At 38.7% G+C, this 24,197-nt stretch overlaps 2 protein-coding genes across 8 annotated transcripts; one reads left to right on the top strand and one right to left on the bottom strand.

The window, feature by feature from the left end:
- Window positions 1–10: 10 nt before the first annotated feature.
- Window positions 11–3,240, bottom strand: RPL24 (ribosomal protein L24). The gene is made up of 6 exons (XM_084522441.1): window positions 3,180–3,240; window positions 2,978–3,053; window positions 2,142–2,252; window positions 1,141–1,277; window positions 679–742; window positions 11–138 (listed from the first exon to the last, which is right to left on the bottom strand). Exons 1-6 carry the CDS (start codon window positions 3,182–3,184, stop codon window positions 58–60), a joined length of 474 nt encoding a protein of 157 aa, XP_084378567.1. The 5' UTR covers window positions 3,185–3,240; the 3' UTR covers window positions 11–57.
- CEP97 (centrosomal protein 97) lies at window positions 2,248–20,863 on the top strand. Of its 7 annotated transcripts, none has more exons than XR_014693987.1 (13): window positions 3,266–3,377; window positions 4,958–5,100; window positions 6,473–6,631; window positions 7,033–7,134; window positions 7,717–7,830; window positions 8,751–8,917; window positions 10,160–10,324; window positions 11,772–11,905; window positions 12,442–13,198; window positions 13,975–14,050; window positions 14,769–14,926; window positions 18,577–18,720; window positions 18,898–20,863. XR_014693987.1 is itself a non-coding variant. In XM_084522332.1 (12 exons), exons 1-12 carry the CDS (start codon window positions 3,347–3,349, stop codon window positions 18,653–18,655), a joined length of 2,085 nt encoding a protein of 694 aa, XP_084378458.1. In that variant the 5' UTR covers window positions 3,266–3,346; the 3' UTR covers window positions 18,656–20,863. The 7 variants fall into 7 exon arrangements, 3 of the variants coding, with proteins under 3 accessions (XP_084378457.1, XP_084378458.1, XP_084378456.1); XR_014693988.1 differs by adding an exon at window positions 16,839–16,912 and having other exon boundaries at window positions 14,769–16,207; window positions 18,577–20,863; XR_014693989.1 differs by having other exon boundaries at window positions 14,769–16,207; window positions 16,839–20,863.
- Window positions 20,864–24,197: the final 3,334 nt, after the last annotated feature.

The raw sequence follows: 24,197 nt of genomic DNA, 5'->3' as shown, positions 1-24,197 counted from the left end.
GCACAACTGATAAAAGTTGGTCAGGTGTTTATTCAGCACAGGTAACAGTTTGGCAAGTTAGCGCTTTCCACCAACACGGGGAGCAGAAACTTTGACTGGCTTCACAATCTTCTGCTTCGGCGCTGCCTTTGTTGGAGCCTGTAGAGAAATAGTAGAACATGAGTGAGATGCAGTTTATCTGCATTCTTGAAAGGGTCCCTGTGTTACACTTAAGAATTTTTACAGAAATTAGGCAATTTAACAATCAGATTAGAATTAGAGTTAACAGATTGTTATCCAACACTGGAAGCCTCCAATATGTATGATGCCAACATTTGGTATTACAAGTAGTAATGAAGCGTATGGTAGCTCTCATCAATATTTTGCTACCAAGTTTCTAGTGTAACATCTTGGCAAGTTTTTAAGCCACTGGGCATCTCTGACATCTAATCAGAAAGTGGTTTTACTGTAACTTTTACATTTTCTGGAAAAATCATTTTGTTCTATTCAGCTGTTCATACAGCTGTAACTCCCAGTACAAAAATTTGATCCATGTGCTTCCAGATCCAAATAGGTGAGCAAGTGCTTCTTCCAAACACAACTGAGAATTTCCAGTGAAGTGCAGGAAGAGTGCTGCATTACAACCTGGTATATTCTAGATAAATACTTTGTGGTTTCTGTCCGTCTACTGCATCTTACCTTTGCAGCAGAAACAGCTGTTTTCTTGGTGGCCTGCTTAGCCTTCTTGGCTTCTTTTGCAGCCCTGTTAATTAACAGGAAAAGTGACAGTTAGTCGTGCCTCCCATTCCCTGCTTTCTTGTTTCAACCACGCAGAGAGCTCACCAAGATCAAGAACGGAATGCGTTATTTCAGGTTTATACTCTATAGTCAGTACCTCTTGAAAGACTACCACGTAGACAGAACTGTGTGACAACAGCAGTATTTTCACAGAAGGAGAGGGCAAGAAGAGACCCCTCTGCTGATACGAATTTTTTGCTGAGATTACACAGTATTACTTCCAAATATACTGATCCCCCTCACCCTCTTAATGCTTACGATACAGAGAGTTCAGCTACAGTTCAAGATCTTGTACACCTCTTGTAGTTACATCAATAATCTCCAAAATGCCTGGGATAGCTCCAGTCATCCCTGCTGTCTCACCGAATAGCTTGTTCCCTCTGTGCCTTCCGTACTTCAGGCTTCTGATTTCTTTTAGCCATAATCTCAGCTAAAGATGCACCAGTAATAGCCCTTTGAAACTTAACCGCACGGCGGGTACGCTTCTTTTGTATCTCTTCCTAAAGTGACAGAACATGAAGACAATTAGCATCACAAGACATGAAGTAAAAGGCTAAATACAATTACAGAAACAAGCTGCAGCTAAGCATGAAGCTATTACAGAATCGCATACATCCAAAATGAGGAATAAAATTATTCTGTACATATTTTCTTGATTTGCCAAAGCAGACTAATAAGCCATTGAGCATCATCTTTCTTTCTCTAAGTGAACTGGTCGGTGTTAAAGAGTCAATGCAAGCCTTTCTAACTGCTCTTCTGTTGTGTAAGTTTCAGCATGAGCACTGAAAATACCTCATACTAACATGCCATATTTCTTCTATCCAATGAAAATTCCATAGCAAAGATATCCTACCAGTTATAACACAAAGTTTTCAAAAAAAAGTTGATGTGAACAGTTCTTCTACCCATCATCCCCCAAATCATCTGTCCGGGAATATGATTTACCAGATGAGCAGCTCTCTACGCTATCACCACTCTAAAAGTTTACAAGTCCAAATAATTAAACAGTCCACTGATAAAACAGCATTGCCTGTTTCATGTAAAGCTTTTTAAGAAAAATTTTTGAACATACACCATTCATACAATTATTATACAAATACTCCCATTCTGAAAAAGCCTTCAAAGATGTGATAAAATACACATATAGTGCTATTCCTGAAGTATTTACCTTCCAAGTATAAAACAATATATACATCTGTATAAATACATCCACACTTTCACCATTATTGACCACTTTATTCTGGTCATATGGGTCGTGCTTCTGCTACCACCAGCATACTGAAGTTACCTCTATTCTAACAGATGTGTGACCGCACTTTTTGGGGGTGAACGCTTTAGAGGAGCGTTCAATGGTATTTACTTACTGACTGCCCCTTCTTGTGCTTGCGCCTGTAGAGGACAGTCCAATTGATTTGACGGGGGTTTCTCTTGGAAAGGAATGCAGACTCGCATTTTGCATTCAAGAATTGAAAAACCTAGAGAGAGGAGAAAAAAAAAGAAAGAGTATTTTGTGTAAGTGTTACATTTATGAGAGATACTGTCACTTATGTTGGAATACCAAGTAATTATTTGATTTAGTGCTTTACAACACTGATACTTTTTTATTTCTTCACACATCTAACAATCCTAAATTGTAGAACACAATTTAATAACTTGAATGTGTGAGATTATATTCCCTAGATTAAGGAACCTCATCCATTTAAAAAAAAAAAACAAACAGGTTTCATTTAGTTTTCTCTCAGTAAGGCCTAATATTCTGATGCTTATTCTTGTAACAGAATAAAAAGCTTGTTTTTTCTGAGTGAAACTCACCCTCCGACCTGTGTGCAGTGCCAACACCTGTATCCCCTGGGACACTTTCCAGCTGCCTGCTCTCCACTAGCTACATGCTTCCAGAACGCACGAAGGGAATCAGAAGCTGATGTAAGCACCGCCCAGAGGCCAACACGCAATCCTTTGTGCGTTTTTACGAAATTAGTGGATTGTTATTATCTGTTTGACTTTAAGTTTATGTAAGGTCTAAGGAGGCCAGCGGGGGGTTCAGGGAGCCCAGTTCAGCTGTCATTTCCTAGGGGATGCCATACGAGACCGCTGCGTTAGGCTGCTACCCCTTAGGCAATCAATTAGGAGCCCTTTTTAAGGTTCTTTTTAAGGTTATTGTTAATGTTATCTTTAGGTCCGTGCCCGGCGCGGCGCTCACCTTGCCGTCGGTGCGGGCGTATCGGCGGCCGTGCCCGGGGTATATCTTGTACCCGCTGAAGCTGCACAGCTCCACCCTGCAGGGACACAAGAAGCGTTAAGGCGTTACCGGGGCGCGATGGCGGCCGGGGGGCCGCGACCCGGGCGCCGGATGGCGGCGGATGGGGAGGGGGCCGCGGCCCGGGCCCGGCGGCGGCGCTTACTTCATGATGGCGGCGGCGGGCGGCGGCCGGGCGGAAGAGGAGGCAGCGCCGGGCGGAAGGGGCGGGGCGGAAGAGGCAGGGCCGGGCGGGAGCTGCGGGCGGGACGCGGCCCCTCGGCCGTTGGCCCGGCGGGGGCTGAGGCGGAGCGGGACGGGACGGGACGGGACATGGCGGCCCCCGGGGCGGCGCCCAGCGGCGGTGAGAGGGGCCCGGGGGCGGCTGCGGGGGCACGGCCTGGCACAGCGCCTCGGCGGGAGGCCGAGTGGTGCTGGGGGGGGGCATAGCAGGGGGTAAATGCGTGGGGATGGCAATGGGCGGGTGGCAGCGCGGGTAGGCAGCGAGCCCAGGTCCCTGCGGATAGCCAGCGCTGTCCTTTTAGCTCTGTGTTGGAGCAGTCCTGGCAGCCAGCATCTTAATTATGTTTTATCAATTAAACGCCATGCTGGTGTATTTACCGTTTGCTCCTGCCTGAACGTCACCTGTTCTCTAGGATGGCTGTATGCACGGGTTCTGGGTCTGGCTTTTGACTAGGTACCATGCAAGGATATTAAAAATTTAGCTGATCATCATGCACACAAGCACCAAAACCCTTTGGCAAGATGCACTGAATGGTTTGGCCTTTCAAGTCCTGGAGTGGAATCTTTGGCCTCACGTTGGACAAGTTCACTACCTGATAAGATAATTAAATGCTTAAGAGTAGGTTTTGCCGTAGCCAAGCTGCTAAAAGGAAGCGTGTCTTGAAATATTTAATGGAGAGTTTTAAAAGAGGAGTTGAATCTTAAGCTTATTTCTTCCACGAGGTTTAAGCGCCCAACTTTTGACAGCAGAGAGGTGCCAATTTTGGTTTCACAGGTTGAAACCTCCTCTTTGAGTTTGTGCCTAGACTGCACTTTCAAAAAATGGTGCAGACTAATAATATTTTTGCTTTGAAATAGAGCAAAAAGGGGAAAAAGAGGAAACTGTTGACTTCAATTCGCTGCTGTAGCTTTTAGAGGGCCTGTTTGTGATAAGGCTGCTTCTTTGCTTCAAGCTGAGGACTGTCAAGTGGAAATTTCACATAGATGGGTTAGGTGCCGTCATCTTCAGATACAGTAGCGGGGTGTTTGATGAATCTGTCCAGGAAGGAGAAGTTCGTTGCCCTGTATCCTCGTAGGGTTTCCCTTGTTCTTAGTGACTAGAGGGTTGAGGCTGCTTACCACTGTGTCAGGCTCCCTCCATTTTTTGCTTTAATGTACTTATTTTTCTTAGGTGTTGTTGCTGCTATGGGTGGAGTGTGATCCTACACATGTATTTGGCATGTTCTGGGTTTGTCTGTAAGCAGAAATTTAGGGAGAGAGCTCCTGCATGTAAGAAGTTATCAAGCTGCTCAAAACCTGGAAGCTTTGACAAAATCCGAGTATAGTTGTCTTTGAAATTTTGGGTTTTGAGGATCACACCTTTAAATATAGCTGCCTAAATTTCACTCTGCATCCCGCTTCAGAGAGTCTGAAGCTACTGACTGCCCAAAACCGCACCAGAGATCTTTACTGGAAAAAGGAGTAGAATCTTTCTTTCAATAACTGGATCAGATTTTCTAACGTATTTAGCCTGAATTAATGTATTTGCTTCAGTTCTAAGTAGAAAAGGTAATTTGTATCCGTGAATTAGCTGCATGTGTTACAAAAACAGATCAGTTTGTCTTGCTTTGCACTTTGAGTACAGGTTCTCATATATCAGGTGTTGAGTTTCATTGTGTTCTCTTTTTGTTTGATTTTTTTTTTCATTCTTTTTCCTCTAAGGTTTGGTAGTTAACTGGTCAGGTCAAGGATTGCAAAAGCTGGGTCCAACCTTACCCTGTGATGCTGATACTCACACTCTGATTCTGGACAAGAACCAGATAATTAAATTGGAGCACTTGGAAAAATGCAGGAATCTGATGCAGGTCAGTGTTACTTGAATTCAATTTGCTACAAAATAATGTTACTGAGATGCTACCTAAAGTATTCCTGCTTTAAGGCCACCTTATATAATTGAAGTAAGTCATCCGTTACTGTCTTCATGGAAAAATAAACAGCGGTGAACTGAAATAGAAAGCTTTGTTTTCAGTGTGGCTCTGCAGGTGGTGGTAAGGAAAGCTGTTCTGCTGGTTACTTAGGTAGCTAAAATTAAACTAAATAAATCCTAGTGGGATGGTGTTAACCTTTAGAAAGGTCACTGTGAACTCTGATTTTTGATACTTTTTAGCTTTGGAATGCTTGATCTTTGTAACAAAAAAAAACAAAAACAAAACAAAAAAAAAACCTTTGTAGTTTAAACAAACAAACAAACAAAAAAAGATAAACATGCAGACCTACAGACAGGACTCTCCCTGTTTGGGTTTCAGAACTCTTCACAGAGGAAGAGTATTGGTAACATTTTTGTTATTGAAGAGTATTGGTGACATTTACAGGAAGAAACAAGCCAGGTGGGTTAGGTTAACAATCAAATAGAAAATATAAAAATGTGAAGTGGGAGAGATTTGTTGTCTTGTTAATGTATTGAGTCATGTAAGCCCTGATGTTGCTAGAGCTTATCCCAAACTGTAATATCCTCAATTTTGAAACATTCCTTTTAGGTTCCGGGGGGTATTAGTGGTAACAGTGGTAAGCATGCTTGCAAAAATCAGTGTGTTAATCCCCCTGGGACAAGGCTGTACAAGTCCATGTTAACCAGCACTAAAAGTGCCTCCAAATAGGCTTGAAGTCACCTAAACAGCTTCTACAGCCAAGCTAAACTGACACTGGAGATGTGGGTGTTATTGCTGCAGTAAACCCTCACCAGTCTGCAACTTTATGGCTGTGTTGTTAATGGGTATTTTTAATCTGGATTTATCCTTTTAAAAGTTTGTGATTTACAGTCCTGTTAGCACAGCACTTTTTTTGAGAACAGTGAAATATATTTTGCCCTTTGCCACGGTGACAGTATGATTTTATACCGGGAACATTACAACAGTTTATACAATGATTTAGCAATTCTGATTTTAAAAGCTTATTTTCATATGAGATGTCTCCTTATTTATTCTCCTCTTTTTATTAGCTGTTGTTAGGAGTAAGATTTCATCTAAGTTTGCAGAGTTGGGAGGACTACTTCATTTGATCAGTAATTTGTTGCCTGTCTCTTGTAGTTTCTTGTCTGTATTATTTGCTTGAAATTTGAATATATACATTAGAGTAGCTCTCGTTGGATTGGATTTTTAAGCACTAAAAATAAAAGCCTATTCTGTCTGTGCACTTTAATAGTTATTAAGTGTTTATTTTATTTGTGTCAATCTGCAGCTGTCTGTAGCCAACAACCGTTTGGTACGAATGATGGGTGTAGCAAAACTGACAAAGCTCCGGGTGCTAAACTTGCCTCACAATAGCATTGGGTACGTGGAAGGGCTGAAGGAGTTGGTGCATCTGGAATGGCTAAACCTGTCAGGAAATAACCTTAAGGTAAAGTACACAGCCTTTTATACGTTTTCCAGAATGTAATATAGTAGAAATTTGGGAAACACTGAAAAGGCAATCCTTAAAACGTTTCATTTCACTGCAAAGAAATGTTCATTTCTGCTTCTGGTTTTAATGAGAACAAATGTTGAAGCTTTGTGTACCCTGGTCTATGGAAGAAGACAACTTCTGGACAAGAATTGGCAAGTGGATAAAAATAAATAGATGGTTTGAAATTGAAATTTAATGAGAATTGGTAGGTAGCCCCCAAAATAGGAAAAAAAAATCTTTAAAATTCAACTGGTAAAAAAAAAAATGTTATTTTTTATAATATATAACTGTTATTTATAATCTATAATTATATATAAAATATATAATTATAATATATAATCCTGTTATTTTTGTAGGCCATTGAACAAATCAATTCCTGTGTGTCTCTTCAGCATCTTGATTTGTCAGACAACAACATATCTCAATTGGGAGATCTCTCCAAGCTTCTGTCTCTAAAGGTAGTTGTTTTATCTCTGTTCTTCTTAAATTCTTTCTGTAAAGAACTCTGCTTTGAAAACTTTTGCCTTTTAAAAGCATTTCTTATTCAAACACGCTAGCTCTTAAAACAATTTAATTACTGTTACTTCTAGAAGGAAGAATGTTAAGTTCTTGTTGTTTTCAAGCTGCAGAAACCGATGTAGTGCTTCTGTAATTACTCTAATGATTTTGATTAAGATAACATGGTAAGATCTTTTCTACAGCACTCAGTTCTCTTGTCCTGTGATGTGGATCAAGACAAAACATAGTATTAATTCTTTCATCATGTACACTGCATAGAAGAAAATATTTTAAGCTACACTTTCTGTATCCATGGCTATATACTTAATTTCTGCGTTTCATGAGGACATTTTGCTCTAAATATAAAAACAAAATTGCTCTCACTGGGATAAGCAAAAACGATTTTGAAGATGCCAGACAGCCTTTATTATCTTTATTATCTTTTGTTCAGTGTGTATTGTGAACGTATTATCTGGAGGAAAAAAAGTTTTTTGTTTTTTTTGATCAAGCATGCATTTTAATACCATATTTTTACTTTATAGACCTTGTTGCTACATGGAAATATTATAACTTCGCTTCGTACTGCCCCTGTTTGCCTACCTCAGAATCTGACTGTTTTTTCTTTGGCAGAAAATGAAATCAGAGATTTAAATGAGGTAAGATGTAGAAGATACCACCTTGTATTCAAGCAGAGTGATAGGAAATAGCTGGATAATTCTTTTGAGGATATAAGTGAAATGGACTCTCAGCGTAGATTATTTTGAAGAAGATAGGAACCTTTAATACTTTGTGTAGTAACTACGCTTGCTCTAGCTGCACAAGTTGGGTAATTTAACTTTATTAAATTAGTTTTTTAAATAAATTTTGCCTTTTTACATATATCAATCAGGATGTCAGAATGTCTAAACTTTGAGGAGAAAATTCTCAAAGAGCTTGCCATGATTGTCTGAAGGTTGAAAACTGAGCTGATAAAGTGTTGCAGATGGCTTCTGCAGCTGCTCAGCTGCTCTGTTTAGATTATGGTCTTTTTATCTCTTATTCAAACACCATGTAAGAGAAATGAATATCTGGACTGTGGTTTTTATCTTTATTGGGTTATTTTTATTGTTGTTTTTTTTGTATACGTGGTGTTTTTGTTTCCTTATATAAGGAAAAAAAACATGTCAGTCTTCCACATGAGAAGAAAAATCTTATTTGGTAATGCATTGCTCTCTTCTTCAAAATAGGACAGTGTTTCTCAGCTCTTCAGCTTGCTGTTGATTTGTTGACATCTCTATACCTGCTGCAGTAAGCTGGAATACTATACCTTTTTTATACGTAAAGCCCAATTCCCAGATTTTAAGAGAAGCTAATGCTTCCCAAGGGCTATACTACTTACAGGAAAGTTAATAGGAAAAGGACAGGTGTTGATGGAAGGTCCTTTAAAAGATGTTCATGTTTAACAAGAAAATGTGATTTTTCAGTGTAATTGTAATGATGTTGTTTTGAGCAAGATGTATAGCTGTAACTAGGCAAATGTGGTACATCTTGTAATCAGTTGGTTCTCTCTAGTTGACAAGTATCTTCTTTTCTCCAGGTTTCTTTCCTGGCTTCTCTTTCTCAACTGGAACAGTTGTCAATAATGAACAATCCTTGTGTGATGGCCACACCATCTATCCCTGGCTTTGACTACAGGCCGTATATTGTCAGCTGGTGTCTGAACCTTAAAGTTCTTGATGGATATGTAATTTCTCAGAAGGAAAGGTAACATCATGTTATTAAATCTCTAAAATTATCAAATCAAGATTTTTGTAAGCTGAAGTTCAATTTTTACATAATAAAAAATAGGAAAGTGCTAATGATCTGAAATTGTCTAGCTAATGGCCATATGAGACCCCAGCCAATTAACACTTTTTTCTTTTTTTTTGGTTTTGGTTACACTAGTGTTACTATATAAAATCACACCTTCAATTAATAGAATTATAAAGTTAAGGTTTGGTTTCCTTACTTCACTCACATTAGTACTTCTAAAAAGCAAAATTGTGGTAGCAATTCATTGGTGATGTCTGTTATTCCTCTCAGGTTTACAGGCTTTGATTTTGTAGAATGAGACAATTGGCAAATATTGAAGCCGTTATCTTGGGAGAAGCTCAGGCATGCCCTTTTATAAAGGGTCTGATTTGTATATATTTTTTTGTCAATTAGTTAAATATCATTTTACTCACTTTTTTTTTTTAACTGTATCACTGCAGTCATTATATCACTGATGTCTGTATGACAGTGGAGATGTTTTCTTGAAGTTCTTGACATCAGAATAGTCCAGCCATATAAATATTCCCTGAAAATATCTCCATCATCAAGTATAACATGTTCCAGTTCAATACATTAAGACAGTCCAAGATATTACTATCTTATTCCCAAGTTAGTAAAATAAAAAGCTGCCTTTTTGGTCAGAGGGAAACCACTCCTGTTTGTTTCAGTGCATATTATGAATATTACGAAGTTCCTGAAGAGCTGCCTGTAGCAATTTTAATTTTTTTTCATTATTGATGGGGTTTTCTGTATTATTTTATATGGATATATTATATTGAGTTCTCAGATTGAAGACCATCAGTTTAACTGAGAAACAGATGGCAGCTGGAGACCCTCAGCAAGATTTGCTCTCTGTGGCTATTCTGTGCATTTGTGGGATCTTTCCTTTTTCTGTTAAAGTTGCTGATAAATTCAAAAAATTGAATTTTGGTTATAAAACCAAAATACGTAAAGAGTACACAGATAAAGTAGAATGCACAGTGCTTGTCAGAGATTTTTTCATTTCATCAATGTTTATGTGAGGAGTACTTCACTCATTATTCTGGTAACGAAAATCCCAGTTCCTCCGGCACTGCTCATGTTCCAAGTCTTGGTTAGGTTTGTGGATTAGCTTGTAGAAGAACAGTACTCCAGGACACGTCAGGGGTTCTGTGCTGTACATTAATTGTAACCATCTTCCTCCCTTCCTAACAGTTTAAAAGCAGAATGGCTCTACAGTCAAGGTAAAGGAAGATCGTACCGACCTGGGCAGCATGTCCAGTTAGTCCAGTACTTGGCTACTGTTTGCCCTCTTATATCTACATATGGTCTCCAGACTGAAGAAGATGCCAAACTGGAAAAAATACTAAGTAAGCAAAGGTGAGAACTTCTTGTTTTTCTGCTACAAAATGCAATTGAGAACACAATTGTATGTCTCATTACGTTAGATACAATAGCATTTCCTTTCAAGTGTTCCAAAGCAACAGTTAGGGCAGGAGATGGAAGAGTGGCAGAGGTACAGGATGAGGAGCAAGACAGCATCAGGAGTGTTTTCCTGTTTGCTGGGTGCCCTAGAAGCAGTCTTGAAAGTGGTTTGTGTTAGGACTGTGTTTAAAATAGGCTACCTACTCAGATGTTTGTTGCAGAGACTGTGAGTAAATCCTCAAAAAGGAGCAGATTTGACTGTTGTTCTAATTGTAAATAAAGACTATTGTAGTACATGGGTGAACTAGCCTCCTCTTTTTATTATTAGTGTGTTCTTTTAAGGTTGTCTTTTGAGGGGCAGTGTTCCTGATGATGCTCTTGACAGCTTTTTTATCTGGAACCTTGGCTCTGTCATCAGAGGCCACAATAGGTCCTGCTGGTTCTGCAAGCAGGAACTTATTTTGCTAGGGACTGTGCAAGTAGATGTGGAGAGTTACAGTCATGCACTTTCTTCCTGTGAGAAGGTGAATTAATTGGAATTAAAACCCAGAATACTTAAGAACACAGGCATCACTGTTTGCCAGGACCACTACTGACAATTTTTTTTGCTAAAAGATTAGAGTGGAAGACTCAGTGGAGCAAGCTAAATAAGTCATATAGTATGGATAGAAAGCTGTATAAGGAGAACTGTGTTATTTCATCCAAAAGGGCTGGAAACGTGGGAGCATCTGGAAGGAATTGCTTTGTCAGTATAGATTGATCTTCAGGAGGAAACTGCAGACACGTAGGGGCCATTTTAGAGGAGAAATATATACGTGCATAATTTTTAACGCCAGTTGACTTTCTGATGTCTACCTCATGGTCTTTGAATTTAGCTGCACTGAAATTGCGTTTGTGTTTTCTCAGATTGTAAAGGATGATGATATGTTTGTGGCAACACTGTTACTTGATTTTTGTATTAGGGTACAGGGGTACCCTCTACTTGCCTTAGTCATTTTCAAACATAAAAAAATGACCCCCTCTATTCCTCAAACTCTTTGCACGTACAAACATAGCCTGTCCTGCAGCAGACACTTAAAGTATCTGCATACCTTGCTTGTGTGTAGAGATACTTGGTGTTTTTTTTTTCAGTTGATAGTCAGAATTGCATGCTGTTTTTTGTTTGTTTGTTGTAAGTAACAAAGAGGGAGAAGGAAGGGGAACAGAAGCAGCCTGTGCAAACCCTGGCTTTGTGAGTAGTCCTATTGATGTCTAGTAGGTGTAGGAGCCCATATAACTAGCCTCTTGTTTTAGAATGGTTTGATTGCTTGTTTCCTTTCAAGTAGTTGATAGCTTTTTAGATGCCTTCTGTATCAAAGAAAGTTAAAAAGAAACATAAGATCTGTTGGAACTCTGTGTTTAGGCTCCACCAGAGGCAGCTGATGAATCAAAACCAAAATGAAGGACCACCTACATCTCCCACTCCCAACAAGACACAACCAGTTACTCACGAACAGAGCAGTCCAGCACAGCCACCACAGATAGTTCTTGAAAGTGGTAAGATGTAAATCTGCACCTGTGATCTAACCGGTAGAAACAAATGTTTTTTGACCGCAGATAGCTTTCTGGAGAGAATTTTGAAACGAGGCCCTGCTATTAGTTTATTCTATTATTTTTTGGAGATTTTCAACTGAAGCTGTAAGTTGTTCTCTAAAAATACATTCTGTGGTTATTCATGTCTTGAAATGCTAGTAAGATGGCTAGGTAAAAAAACAAACAAACAAACAAACAAAAAAAACAGTCCAGTAAATGAAAATGTTATTACTTTGGCTGTTCCATCTGATCAAAGAGTAACTGCTCCATGGGAAGGCAGTCTGTGCAGTTCACTCTACTGATTATTTGTGAGGTTCATAGATGTTGCTGAGATGAATAGCTACTATCATTATTGTTATGTAGAAGTAATGCTTGTCATGATTAGCATTTGGGATCTTACACACCCAGTTTCTAACTATCTAAAATAAAATGTAAATCCCTATAAAATAAACTGCTACTGAAGTGCTATGACTTCTGAATATGTCTTTCTACCTATCTAGAACGTGTCATCCAGAAGAATTGTTGGGTTGGACCAAGTGTGAATGATGATCATTCCTATGCAGTGAAGAACACCTTTCTTCTTGAAAGAGATTGTCACAAGGAGCTATACCTTGAAGATATACAGACTGATGAGGACAAACTCAACAGCAGCCTGTTATCGTCAGAGTCTACTTTCATGCCAGTTGCTTCAGGATTGTCTCCGGTGTCTCCTACTTCAGACCTGAAGTTACATGGGATCAGTTTGGGCCTAGAAGATGATGGTAGTACACTTACTGAATTTGTGAAAGGTGTTAATAGAGAAGAAACAGCTAACAAGGACAAAAAAACTTCATGGGTTGCAAGAGAGCACTCTAACAAAGTGGCGGGAAGTGTGGAAACTGAAGAGAATATGACAGAGAATGTGCAGGTACCATCTTCTGATCCACTAACAGCTAACCAGGCTGACGCTAGCAACTCTTCGGCATCCTCTGAAGACCAAGTTCTGCGTGGTCAGCCCAGCACCTCACTAGGTGCTGAATCAGGATTTACAACTCTCTGTCCTGACCAGACGGCAGGAGAAAAATCAGGTTCTTTACCTGCTGTCGATGAAGGTGCAGCTGAACTGCAAAGAATGACTAAAGCAGCTACCAAGCTTCAAGCCTGCTGGAGGGGATTTTACACAAGGAACTTTCATCCCCGAGCCAAGGAAGTGCGATACGAAATTCGCCTAAGCAGAATGCAAGAGCACATCATTTGCTTAACAAACGAAATACAAACGTAAGTTGCGATCATGCTGTCGGTATTCATATCTGAATGAATATAAATGTTGCCCCAGGATATTTCAGAAGAATTATAAATGGGTCTAACTATTTACAGTAGAATATAGCACTAGTAACATAAAACAATGACGACAGTTAAGGAACATTTCCTGTAAGATGTACATGGTTACGCACATAGCTTTTCATCCTCTCAAAGTGCTCTCTATGAATGGGTTGGGTTAGAATCAACTTTTTTAACTCCTTTATTGCTCGGACTTGCATGTTTTGCTGCACAATCAAAGTAGCAATGGTAAAGAATGGTTTTTTGACTTGTCTTATGCCAATTACAAAGTTTCTTTGTTAAGCATCCGTATAGAGTAATTTCTCTGTCGATGGCTGGAAGGATTCTCCCTCTGTCTTGTGTGATATGATTATAAATGTGATTGAGTTTTTTTTGATGATACGGATCCATGTTTTGAGGAGATCATTGCCAAAGTTTTTAAATATGTAAGATATAAATTTTATATAAATAATACTCCTAAAGTATTAGTAAGTCAATAAATACGCTACAGCAAAAGGGAGGAAAAATCTTAATGTAACTTTGAAAAAGAAATGTGTGCTGGAAATTCGGCAACTGGATATTGATGACAAGGCAGACTGCAGTAACGTCTTTAATGTTGGGCTATGTATCTTTCAACAATTCAGTCTTATAACCAGGCATTTCTGTGCATTCTTGTTGATCTTGTTTACTGAATGTTATTTAATCTAGATAACTTTGGATGTATGTTCTTGCAGGCTTAGAAAAGAAAGAGAGGAAGATAAGATTCAAAGGCTTGTACAGGAAGAAGCTGTCAGATTTCTTTGGAACCAGGTAAATAACTTCAATCTTCTTATTTTTCTGCTTACACGAGGATTGAGAAGGTATTATTTCATACTGGAGATCCCAAAGAGACAGTGAATATAGTTCATTCTCCCAGTTACGGCTTATGAGAATCTTGTTGACATGTTTTTGGCTATACTAGTGTTCTGGGGATAAGTAATATTCAGAAGTTTTAACACAACACAATAAACTGGCTGTGTAAATAAATGCTAAAATACAGCTTGGTATGAGAAGGAGAAAATGGAAAGAAAACTAAGCATTGTAGACTTGAAGAATGATGTGACTGCTAGATGCTCAGGGCAAATAAAACAGCGCCAAGCTGTGTCACTTCTGAGCAACTAATTTCTAAAGTAGGTGAGTTATTAATACATCTCTTAATAAGCCGATCTTAAAAAACTGACTGTTTTCTTAAGTGGGTTATTTCCTAAAGGTTCCCTCTCCTCTTTTTAGAGCAGATTCCTTTTTATTCAGGAAAATGAATTCTTTACGTGAAAGAATTACGTGTGTGCTCTGTTGTATTGGGTGTCTAGTTTAAAAGCTATTTACAGCGGGAAGAATATTTTGTCCCAAAAATACAGTGACATGTTGGTCAGTTCACTTGACCTTAAGTTTTATACAAATATTTTGTTGCAGATTGTGAGAAGTACTCTAGAGACCAAAGTACTTTTTAAATTGCATTTTATAACAAAACTCTCTTTATACTTAACAGGTTAAATCCCTTCAACAATGGCAGCTTACTGTTACACAAAATGCAGGTGCCGCTTGGCAACCTGGGATCCCTCCAGCCAGTAATTCCTGTCCACCTGAACCATCTGTTCGAGCATCCACCCTTGAGCAAGAAACCCCACCAGATGTTAGTTCTGCTTGGTTAGTTCCAGCTAGTGATGTTCTTCAGGAAAAGTCTTGGTTACAGTTCCCGGATTCTGGTTTTCATTCTTCTATGGCTGATCAAACTCACACTGGTGACTTGTGTAGCTCTGAAAAGAGTTTGACAGAAGGAACTGAGGGTTCTCTTTCGGTGGAAACTGTCAAACGATGTGGCAATAGTAATTCAGAATATTCTTCAGATGTAGAGGAGGGCCATGGGGAATGTGGACAAAGTAGAGAGAGCTCTAATAACGAGCACGACAACAGACTCCTACAACAGTATTTGAAATCTGTTCAGCAGCTGGAAGAGTCAGATGAAGGGACAAATTGCAATGATGAAACAGAGGGTAGCTGGCCACAAATTGCTGTTTCAGCAGAGAGCCAAGATTCTTCATCTGACATGCTCTCTGTAGATCTCCCTCAAAGTACATCTTCACCGGCACGAAGTGAAATGAGTCAGACACCAGAAAGCTGCAAGCTGAATTCAGGAATAGGTGAAGGGAAGCAAACAGACTGTGATTCTTCATTTCAGATGCTGCATGTTGGGATAGCTGTATAGTAGGATCAGTTACACTAAGGGCGGGCTAGGGATTTGATTTCAGTTTCCTTTTTCTTTTTTTTTTTTTTTTTTTCATTTATACAAAATTTATTTTTCATGTGTGCTTAGGTTTGTTTTCTTTTTTTTTTTTTGGACTCATGTTAACAATATTTTAATGGCATATTATTAATGTTGCTGAGGACTGATGTGAACTGTGCTAACATGAAATCACCAAAGTTCTCAGTGACTATCATCATGCACTTTATTTTCAACCACGTAACTGATATCCTAGTAACTTGCTTCCTTGAAACTAATTCTGAAGACTGGGGAGCAGAGGAGAGAGTTTACTGTGAATTCACTACAGTGAATGTGTTAGTAAGTCTTTTGATTTTGATTTTTCTAGAAAACAGGACCAAGTCCTTACTTCACAAAAAGAAAGAAACAGCATGGAAACAAACAGTTAACACTGTGTGTGCATTTGTGGATTAAATCTGATGAGAAAGATGAAAGCAGTTGTTTGACTTTAACGAGAGTAATTTAGTCAGGGTTTCAAATATTCATTCCATGAAACCAGTGTCCAAGGCAGTGACTTCTTTTTGTCTTTTACTTGAAGTTCCTGGCTTGGAATCTGATCAGTTACATGGATTCTGAAACAAGGACTTAGAGGAGTCAGACCTTAGGAAACTTCAGACAAACTTTGGCCTTTGTTTTCCCTGAGGTTGAATTTCCCTGTTCTTTCTCAGGTAAGACGCAAAGTGGAACCAGTAGCAGCCTTTTACTAAATAAGTGTTTCAAAAGGGCATGTATCTGGGAACATAGTTTCCAAGACTATACTGCTGGTTTACAGCAGCTGACTCGATGACATGTTTTGCCTCCACGAGGCTGCTAATGTCATTTTGGGATTCAAATCTGCATGGCTTTCTAGACGTGTATTTGATCACAGCTCCTACCTACAGGTGTAAATATTAAAAGCAAATGTCATGATTTAAAACTATTCGTTGAGTTCTCTTGGTGTTTTTGTTCTTGTTTGTTTTGCTTTGTTTTTCTGCAAGCAATAGGACTTGTATTTTGCCCAAGCCCGTTGAATTTTTTTTTTTTTTTTTTTTAATGGAAAAGATCAGGCTTCTCAGTATACAGCAAAAGCGTAAAAGGAAATTTCCTCTGCCAAGCAATTTGTAACGGATGCTAGTTAAATAAAAATTGACATGACTTCTAGGGGTATGTTAGGTTTGCTAATACTGTGTAAGAAAAATCATTATGCAAGAAAAATTAAGTGTTTCAACAATTTGCTGGTGTTAATTTGAGATCGATCGTGCCAATCGTACAAGTACAGATACAAACACGTTTGCATATAACAATACTTTGAATCCACAGATGAACTTCTGGTGCTACTGTGTCCTTGAAATCAACTAGTGCTGTTCTAAAGTGACTCTTCTGGCCATGTTACGGTATCATAATTTAATTTTTGTAAAAGCTTTGATCGCTTCTCTATTTTAGGTTCTGAGCTGAAGTTTACCCCTACTCAGGAGTTTGGCGTGAGGCCAGTATCCACTTGAGGCCTCAAAATAGCCTTTATTTAGAACATAAGTGGTGTATTGGAGTTCTACCAGCCATCGGCCCGGTGGTGCAGTTCACCTTGGAAGAATAAAGCTTGCCTCTGCATATAGAGTAGCCATCATCTTTGTTTTTTTTTTTTTTTTCTTTTCTTTTTTCTTATTTCCCAGAAGTTCTAGGGCACTGACTTCTCAAGAGAGTTGTCATTGCAGTCTGGCTGACAATTGACTTCATTGGATACGTAACAGCATTAAAAAAAAAAAAGAAGTGGTATATTCTTAAATTGCTGTTTTTCTAACTTGATCTAGTTAACAGCGTATTAGTGGCATGACCATATTCATAACTAGGTCTTAGGACATACATGCTTCGCTATTGAAAGCGCTATAGGCGCGTGAATGTATCACAGCATTTAATTAGCTGTGCAAAGTAATGTGTAGGCTGCTGGCCATAACCTTGTCCTTGGAAGGTTCTCAAAATGCATTTGCATCTCCCATGCTTGGAGATCTCTGCATTTCATAGGATTTGGCTCCTTGACCATCAGTCTGTTACAAAGATGCCATATGAGCCTTTAAAGATCTCATAACTTTTTTTTTAGAAATTATTTCTGTCTGTGAAGCAAGTTTTGAATTGTAGGTTCTGAAGGCAGTGGCTAGGCATAAAGAACAAGCTCCCTTTTGTGGCAGGGTGCTGGATTAGCATATGCAAGAGCTGGGAGAAGCTAGAGCACTGTTGGATGGAAATGTTTCACTTACTGAAGATACTGATGGACCATAAATATTCTGCTACTTTGTATTAGTGTCACTTTCTCTGTAGCATTAGAGGCGGAACAACTTCAATTTTGCAAGTGTTAAAGAATGCAAACTTGGTGAAACCAACGTTTTATGGAAACCCTAGAATTTCTTGACATGTTCTCTCTATTATTAGGGCTTATAAATGCAAGAAGATTGATTTTAACTAATGCTTAGGTCAGCTGTTGCCTTTTTTTAACTTGTAACCTCTATAGCCAAAATCAGCTTTTTGAAGAGACAGCAAAATGTGTACCAACATATAATCAGATTTGTCTTACTCTTGAGGAAGCTTTGAAATATCAACGACTTGTACTGATAAGTAAATTTCTTATGTATAAGATCAGTTGCCTAAATGTACATGAATCAAAGAAAGAAGTTTTAGATTAGTATTTATAGAGTTAAAAGTAATTTCTACATGCCTAAAATATTTTCATCCTGGCCATTACAATACATACAGGGAAAGACGTTACAAGGGATTCAGTGGAAAAAAAAGTAATCAAATTTGATGTGTACTTAAAAATGGCTTTTTTAAATCCATTTTGTTCTCTCAAAGAATCAGTATATAGAAATGTAGTAGTTTAATGCATAGTTTACATTTACTCTTGTTTGTGTGTGTAAGTTACCTTCATTTAAGCATGTAGTATTTTTCCATGGATAGCAGTGTACAGTTCCCTTTGGACATGATGGAGATTTGATAAAAGAATCAGAAGACCTGGTATATGAAAATCCCTGCCAGAAATTTTCCTGTATTAATATTGTATGTCTTTCAGCATTTTGCTTTTGCAAGGCTTCATGTTCAACAGAAGAATGTACTTTGTAGAAGGAAAGCTTGTGTCTGCCGTGGACTGACTGATCCTCCAGTGCTGATGGAAGAGATTCATAATGGTTACTTGTCAGGCAATGTCTGCTCTGCCGTGAGTACGGTTTAAGTGCTTCATTAATTTGCTTTGTAAAGATTGGCTAAACGTAGCTCAGACTGACTGTTCAGAATGATAAACTGACCCAACTGATTTTTGTCCCTAATGAGGTAGTTGGCACATACAAACCTCTCTGTTAGTCTGTGGCAGACATGACTCTTTTCTCTCTTGAAGGTGGACACAAGGAGGAAGCTGGAAGTGCATTTATATTTGACTTCAGGTTGAATCTTTATTGATGGTAACATCAACTCTCTTACGATTGTTATTTCAGGTTTCTACCAAGTATGTTTATAGCTTACAGATATTTCAATCTTCCATGTAATGAAGAATGCAATTTTTCTACTGTATGTAATATTTGATAGATACTGTTTAGATGGTAGTTTGAAAAGTAGAACATTAATGAAGAATATTAATGAAGCAGGCATGCTCACATTTCGTATTTCAAATTTGTGTTTAAGGTATTTGGATTGTATTGATTTCTTTGTGTGTTTAAATAACTTCTCAGATGAAAAACACAAGGCGATGCTTCGTTAATGAAAGTAGGTAAACTTCTGTTTCTGCCTTCTTCCATGAAATGTGCTCTAATGGTCACAGCTCTGTTCTTCATACTTCTCATTTAACATTTAGCTGCTGAATGAATGCAGTGACTAACATTTTATTGTGATGACTATTCCTGTGTGGTGCTATTTTGTAAACAACATAAGCATGTGTTGCAAGGATGGGATATTCAGAAGGTTCTGAATGTTGGCCTGATTCTGCTTTTGTTTACTTCAAAGAAGCAGGGTCTTACTTAACTTGAGTGCTTGTGAACTGGCTGTCTAAATCGGGATTTATCATATTTACATCTTCAGAAGTGTTCTTATGCCACAAAGCAAGAAGCAATTAAGATTCCAAATCTGATGTTGTTGCTTCTAGAACACAACTATCTTAAAGCAAATACTTGAGAAAGTCTTTGCTAAACTAAATTGTGGAAGTCTAACAGTTTGTTTATGTTTAAGTTCCTTAAACAACAACCACAGACTCTACTACTTGCATGCGGCAATTTAAATAATGCACTTAGCAGCCAGTCTGTCTGTATATATGATTTTTTTTCCCCCGAATAATGTTGTATGTTATTGAACTTGCAAATGTTTTTTTTTATGAATTTGTAAACATTGTCTGAAGAATTCCAAGTTTTGTCTCTACTTGTAACAGGTTGTTTGAACAAAAGTAGTAGATACATTCCTTTGAGACTACTTGGGTACTTTTTACCGGATTTGAAGCTATAGTGCATCTCTCACACATACATTTTCCTGAGAGGATAGAATTGTAGCATTTAGTGGGGACTCGCTGAATGGCGAGTTAAACTGGTCACTCACTAAAATGTTAAATTGGTCAGTTCCCCCTACCTTAAGCTAGTGTAAGAGACACTTTATTTTCCCTTGTTTTATTAACTTTCTTCTTTTTATTTTGAGGACTGTGCCACCCAAATAAACAAACATCAAGTGTTCTTGAAGTCTCTCAGAAAGTCTTCTTTTGTAGCTACAGGATCTTGTTTTTCCCAGTTTGGCTTACTAGGATAAGTTACTGGAGGGGAAAAAAAATGTTTGCTTTCTATATGCCTGCCAAAAAGTCAGGACCTTTTCTGCCTATTTTTAAAATGCTTTCATTGTTTCAGTAATGGAAAAAAAAGCACAAGATCTTTGATGGTTATGGAAAACCATAAAACGGTATTCATCAAGAAAGGTGCTTTATCTCTTGGAAAGTGCCACACCAAATTTTATTGTATGAATTAGGAGCTCACAATAAGAAACTTCTTTTATGGTTTCATTACAATTATAAGTAGATGGGCCAAATTCAGTTGTAGCATAATTCTCTTGAACTAAGTTTTGTTGAGTCTTTCACCAGTAGTACTCTACCTCTAAACTAGAATCTGGGGAAAAAAAAAAAAAAAAAGAAAAAAAAGAAAAAGAAAAGAACAATTAGGCATTGATTTGTCTTTCTGCTTCTCACCATTTTCTGTGAAGACCAGTGGGTAGTTAAATTGGTACAGTTAATGTTTTCTACAAGTGTTTAAATTTCTGAACTCTTTGTTTCTTATATATTTTGTTTGTACCTATGAGTTTTGACTTAAATAAATTATTTGTATGTTTACTGAAAATGTGAATTCATACTTTATCCTGACTCATACATCTACTAGTCGTGTTACAATTGGAGGCCTCTTTTGCAGACTGTTCAGAAATACAAAGTCATGGTGACAAGGTAAGCATTGGCACTTGTGACTGGGTACAGCTGAGGCATGTAGTGGCCCAATGTGCTGAAAACAGCGAGCGCTGAGGTAGGGTGTTTTGAATTTATACCCAATTTGCTAGTAGATGTCACTGAAATTGGGATTCATTACTTGCAGTCCTTTATTTCTCTTTCACGTTAAAATTCCTACTGTCTTTGAATTAAAAGATGTGGCAGTATTCTGTGCAGAGTGTTCTAGAAAGAGAATTAAGGCTATAAGCTTATTGAGAGAGAGACAATTGCAAAGTATCTTGTTCCCTCTCATGCTAATTTTGTTTGGATGGATGCCTGCTCTTTACTTAAATGCAATGAAGACTGCCTAACTGTCTTTCAGGCTTCAGTAGAAAACAGTTCAGTCCAAGAGCTCAGACATGAAGCCAAGTCATGTTTTCCTGCAGAACAGTCACCCCGGTGGTAAAATCTGAAAATAACTTTGCTTTGCTTAACTCTCATTTCAAGCATAGAGATTAGCAGGTGTTTTTAGTACACATTTCCACTTCATTGCACTGAAGAAATTAGCTGAGGGTTTTAAGCAAGACTCTTCTTGTTCTTTTGTGAAGATATTTGAAAGATAGAAATGGGCATAGCTGAGGTGACTTAATTTCAATCCTTAATAGGAGAGCAGTGGTATTTTCTCATGGAGTAGGGTTAAGCCTTAAAGCCATACTATGGAATCTAAATACTGTGTGTAGTAGGGCAATATCCATAACGCTTTAGGAGCTTAGGCTGAAGGTCACTCTAAAAACTCTGTTTTTTAGATTCATATCGGTGATAACATTTAAATCTTCAGCTAGAGCTGAAAAATAAAGGGATAAATAATGTATATCTAGTGGGTAGACCAAATTATGATCAAATAAGAATAGTTTCTTTGAATTGTATCACCTGACATGCCTTACACAGGCTCTTTTTTGTGTGTGTGTATGTATGACAGTGTGGCTTTAAAAACTGTTAATTTTATATAACAGTACGTCCAAGGTGGGGTATTTTTCCCCTTCACTTAGGTGTTACGGTTTAAAAGCTTCTTTTTTTCCTCTACTCTAAGGCTGCAAATCAGTGGTACTGCACATATTGCCTGCTTTTTCTGATCTTTGCAAGATGACATTGACCAAGGGAAGAAATGGCATAAAATTGTGTACAGGATGTCCTAATGAAACCAGTCATAGCCTTTGACTTGCACAACACTCTAAGTTGTGAAAAGTGGGAAGCCTGGATCATGAAGGATGACCTGGAAAATGTAAAATCCAGCATTATGTTGAAATTGTTCATTGGCTGGACTGAAAGTTTTATTGCTTTCATTACAAAAACTTAACCATTACAGAAACCTAAACAATTCTCATACAATATAGGGTTGTGAGGAGCAACAATCTAGCAGCCAGGGTCATTCTGGTAGCATTGTGCTGCTTGAATGCAGTTCAGCAGTCTTTCTGTTGCCTTTTCCTGTCAATCTTTCCTGTCAAGAGAATTCCAGCTGATACAACAGTGCCTTGACACCATGCAGCATGAATTTCTGTTGTGGGAAGTGCAGGGAAAATGAGCTGAAGAGGTTACTGCCCAAGTGTGAAGAGGCAGTGGGACCTGAGGAGAAACAGGAACTGATGAGAACCATTATGGCCTGAACTCTTTCCTCCCCTCATTAGCTGCTACAACTCCTTCAGCCTGAAGTTAAAGGTCAATGTGTTCAATGTGTGTGCTGTTGTAGCCCACGTTGTTTCAGGATCCACTCTACAGCTATCTCGTAGTGCTGAGCTCTCCAACACAGAGTTCATTCACTTGTCCTCTCCTCATTGCTGATACATTACTGAATATACTGTGTATTATTGGTGAGAGGAGGACAGTAGGGTCAAGGGCCCAGCGTAACTTCACCATTCTGCACGTAATGGGGGAGAAAGAAACAAGCAAATATTATTTTCCATGATTTTTCTGTACTCATCACAACATGCTACACCCTTCCAGGAGGGATGTGAGGTGAAGTGAAGTGGAGTGGCAGCTCCTGAAGCTGTAGGTTTCAGGGCCCAATGAAATCTAGCTGCTGCATGTGGAGCAGCCTTTACCAGAGCCCTTGATGTTCAAATAACTGAAAAGCAAACAGCCTTTACAAGGTCCCAAGAGCATGGGGGCAGATGTTCGGGGATCAATATATGGCCTGTTAGGCACAAGGACTTACCACTTCAGAGATTACAGAAGCACGTTTGATTTATTGTTAGGCCTTCATCAAGGCTAATTACAGTAACAACCTAAGAATTTATGGATAAAGTGGGTGTGGGGATCCCTCCTCGTCCCTGAGGGATGGTGAACTGTAAAATGAGGCAGAGAATAGCACAGGAGTATTTATTTCTTCTGAGAAGAGCCCAGATGGTTGTGGTGGTTTCATCTTCCATCCCCTCACCCCTAACATCACTTCAGTTATATTACAGAGAGAGGCTCATGCCTAACATTTAATGCACTAATTAGATAGTTTTGCCTCAGGCCTCACTTTAACCTGAGGAGTCTGTAGGAGATTTAGAAGCACAGTGTGGCTCAGGAAAGAGAGGTGAACAGGTAATGAGACAGCTATAAATGTGGTAGATAATATAAAGGGAAAAAAATACAAAGGATCTTTCAAGATACAATATTTTTTAGCATTTGTTTCTACAGCAAGATAAGTTTCCATATCCTTGAATGGTAGCATATTGTACTAATAAAAGTTGGTGTCTGTTGTGGCTTTGTTTTCCATCTCTACCACATAATCACTGCTGCAATGTGTGGAAAGGAAAAGTAGCAGCCATGTCCCTTAACTCATTCCAAATAGCTATGGCTAATGTGGCAGCATGCAAGAGCAAGTAGTTAAAGTTTATAATAGCTCAAATATTATGCTTGTGGCAGTATTTCAGCTGCATGTTTTCAACTTAATTGTGAAGAAGTGAGCCAACAATTCCTTAGTAAACTTATAGGTGTGCCTTTAACCTGTACACATGCAAGCAGTAGCTAGTATGTGGATGTTTTGGAAAAAGCTATCCCAAACTTACAAAGCGATTATGTGTGACGGCAAATCCCCTTGTCGGGGTTTTGTTACCAGCCCCAGAGTGCCACACGGCTGTGACACTGGGGCTAGGCTCCACTCTGGCTGCGTGCATGCCCTCAAGCACTGAAGTCCTGCTGCCACCGTGGCTCATTTTTCCCATTTCTCTCCTTAACACCGAGGGCTGACACTGCTGAAATTTGTCCTG

The sequence above is a fragment of the Aythya ferina genome (genome assembly GCF_964211825.1).
Source record: "Aythya ferina genome assembly, chromosome: 1".
Taxonomy (NCBI): Eukaryota; Metazoa; Chordata; class Aves; order Anseriformes; family Anatidae; genus Aythya; species Aythya ferina.
Note: the sequence above shows the minus strand (reverse complement) of the source record. Positions and strands in the feature narration are given on the sequence as shown.